The following is a 3,312-nucleotide window of genomic DNA, read 5'->3' as shown; positions in this document are numbered from 1 at the left end:
TTCTGGGACAGGAAAGAATGGGCATGACTAGGGATCTAAAACACTGTTGTCCAGTTCCAGCATTATAGGAGTTTCCCTGATGATGATTTTATCCTGTATTTTTCATGATTTTCCCCATGCCTGTCTTCTTAAATAGATATTCACATTCTCTCTGCTCACAGCCTGGGGAGCATGGGAGGGTAACAAGAACAGGTAGGGAACAATCTAGTGAGGAATGGTCTGAACCCGCCGCTGATCATCTCCTTAAACGATAGCACTTTTACCAGAATGACATTCCTATTCATTTTCCTTCCTGGCCAAATTCACTGGTTTGTAAGTTCACTTATTCTGCAAAAACGTATCAGCATGTGCAGAATTCCAAGTTCTATGCTAGCGTCTGTGAGGAATGCAGAGATGGGTGGCATACAACCTCTCTCCTCTCAAAGGAGCTTAAGGTCCTGCAGTAGAGACAAGTTACACAAAGGAACTCAGCTTAAACAGTTTCTTGAAATAGCTTTACTGTTCATCCTTCCTAAGTTTCCTGCTGTATGTGTGTGTGTGTGCGCGGCGCGCACGCCTGTGTATGGTTGCTTCACTTTATGTGCCAGGGACTGGAGAAATGTCTCTCTTGTTTTCCCAGAGCTCCCACTCCATTGCGTGAACCATCATGTTTGTCACCATACTTTATAATTATCCATTTAGCTTCTCTCCCAACGGATCACAAACCCCTTGAGGATAGAGACTGAGTTTCACTAGATGTCCCAACTATTTCCTGGGAGCCAACAGAACACTTGGAACATGATAAGTGCTTTTAAATATGTTAAAGAAAACAAGAGAGAAGAGAGAACACAGACGACATTAAACGTCCTACAAAAGGAGGCCCCTGGCTATTATGTCAGGAAATAACTTCTGGCCTTTGTCCGCTGCGTGTTTCAGGATCTCGATTTTCCACCCGTCCTAGAAGGGAGTTGGGTAAGGTGATCCTTTCCGAACGAAAAATTATATTTTAAATAATGCCAAGGGCAGAGAAGGAAGTAAACATCCTGGCCATCTGCTCCGCCTTAAACGCCCGCCTAGGTTTTACAGTCAAATACAAATAATTTCCTGAAGGCTGAGTGTCAAACACAGTCGCTGCAAAACCTCCAGACGCTCAAGATGTTCGCAGGCTCCATTGACAAAAGTGACTTCCCACGCTTTGCCCACAGAGGGCATCCCTGCGCATTGATACGTAGACCAGGCGAATGCAGCTGCTGGAAGCCTCCTGCGTCCGCTCTTTTTTCCCTAAGCCATAGTCTCTGTGCCCCCACCCTCTTCCCGTGGAATCTTTGCCTGATCCAGTTCGTTTCCCTCCGGTCTCCACATTTTCCCTTCCAGCCCTCCACTTCTCCGGATCAATGTGTAGTACGGTTCCAACTCTCAGCTCGCACACCGCTGGCGGACACCCCAGTAACAAGTGAGAGCGCTCCACCCCGCAATCCCTCCACCCTGCCTCTCCTCCCTCGGTCCCCTCGGCTCTTAGAAGAAAAACCAGCAGCATCTCCAGCTCTCGCGCGGAATTGTCTCTTCAACTTTACCCAACCGACGACATGGAACCAGCCTCAACCTTTTAATGCACAGCCCGGCCGCAGGATTGCCTTCCATCTCCTCTTGGTCCCTCCTGGATGCGGTTTATTGATGACTTGCGAGCCCCTCAAAGAGCTGTCTTCCCTCCTCTGGCTCCCTCCGTTTCCTTGAGTTAGTTTTCCAAGGTTTTACCGGGGCTCGGGATCTCTTGGACCGAATGGAACTTTTTGCTGCCTGCTTTTGCTGCTGATTCTGTCAGTGGACAAGGAAAAAGGCTTCGAAGGCAGCAGAGGCACAGGGGAGGTGGAGAAAGAGGTGGAGGAAGAGGACGAGGAGGAGGAGGAAGCCGAAGGGGCTCGGCGCGTGTGTGTGCATGTGTGCATGCGTGTGTGAGTGCATGTGTGTGAGTGCTGTCGCTGTCCACGACCCCTGGCCCCGAAGGTGTTGGCTGAAATATGGAGAATAGTCTTGGATGTGTTTGGGTACCCAAGCTGGCTTTTGTACTCTTCGGAGCTTCCTTGCTCAGCGCGCATCTTCAAGTAACCGGTAAGTGATTCTTTCCTTTCTTCTCGTCGCACCCCCTTCCGTACCCCACTTCCCTTCTCATCTCATTTGGCGAGTAGTAGAATTGGGGTGGGGGATAGCAAGAGATTTGACGCTTGCGCTGCCCCCCCACCTGTTTCCTTACTGATAATAAAAGATAGAAGAGTTTTTTTCTTCCCTGGGGGCGGATGTTGGTGGGGGTGGGTGCTAGGGGCGCCCCTTCGCTGTTTTAAAATCTGATGCTTCGCACATTTTTGCTTCTGCAAATACTTACGTTGGTTTGGAGAGCCGGCGGGCTGGGGCAGGTGGTGGGGATATCGTTGAAAAGAACTGGATTAGATCCTTAAAGCCTCAGAAACCTACCAAGTGGGGAGGATTGGGGCAATAGAGGCAGGCGAGAAGGACGTGCAGGGGCTTTGAGGAAGTCTGCGCAGAATGTAGATGGTGGGGCTGAGTCGTTGGTGTGTGAATACATCTCCTTTTGGTTTGGATTTTTGGACTTGGTGATGGAGAATCGGGAAAGGGACAGCTAATATGTTTTGGTACTTCCAAGGAGGGGATCCTGGTACTGAAGGAGGCACAGAGTTGCCAAGGAGGAGGGGAGGCGTATTTAATTTCGTTTTCTTTTTTAACGGTGAATGTAGTTCGCAGGCTGAGTCTCCATATAGCTCCAGGACACCTCCAAACTTCAAATGATTGATATTCCAGAGAACCGACACCCTGGCCCTGGCACTTGCCAAGCTCAGTTTCTAATTAAAAATGGCAAAACTGTTTGGGGATTGGATCGGACTAGAGCAGGAGAAAGAGGGACCTGAAGGCTGATCAGGGCTGCTGTAATCTCCGAATACGGAGCTGGCGGCTTCGACGGCCAAAAGAATAGAAAAGAGCCAAATGACTCCTGATAAGGTCCACTTGTTTTGCGGGACCTCACCACAAGTGTCGATGGGCACTGGGGTACAGGGAGCGGGTCTGGCAAAGGAGAGGAGAGAGGCTGGCTGAGCATTCAGATCCCTTCGGAAACGACCTTTTTCCAAATCTAAAGGAAAAAGAGGCTCAGGCAAAGACGAGGCGTTGAGTAGGAGCTCCCCAGTTCGTGCCTGGGAAATTAATAGGGAATGGCACAGAAATCGCGGCCAAGCCCCCAAGCTCCCCGGAGCCCGCAGCTCCGGCTTTCTCGTCTCTGCTAAGTGCTGCATGGCCAAGGGTTGCGAACGCGAGCGGAAAATG

The 3,312-nt window shown here is 50.1% G+C and overlaps 1 protein-coding gene across 1 annotated transcript in view; it reads left to right on the top strand.

The window, feature by feature from the left end:
• The first annotated feature begins 1,377 nt into the window (after window positions 1–1,377).
• DCC (DCC netrin 1 receptor) overlaps window positions 1,378–3,312 on the top strand; it is a 1,279,089-nt gene continuing 1,277,154 nt past the window's right edge. Inside the window, exon 1 of the mRNA XM_011950993.1 lies at window positions 1,378–2,088. Coding sequence (XP_011806383.1) covers window positions 1,998–2,088 — 91 coding nt within the window. The 5' untranslated portion in view covers window positions 1,378–1,997. The remainder of the gene's footprint in view (window positions 2,089–3,312) is intronic.

This window comes from Colobus angolensis, unplaced genomic scaffold (genome assembly GCF_000951035.1).
Source record: "Colobus angolensis palliatus isolate OR3802 unplaced genomic scaffold, Cang.pa_1.0 Scaffold312, whole genome shotgun sequence".
NCBI classification, from domain to species: domain Eukaryota; kingdom Metazoa; phylum Chordata; class Mammalia; order Primates; family Cercopithecidae; genus Colobus; species Colobus angolensis.
The sequence above is the reverse complement of the archived record's forward strand: the minus strand, read 5'-3'. Positions and strand labels throughout refer to the sequence as shown.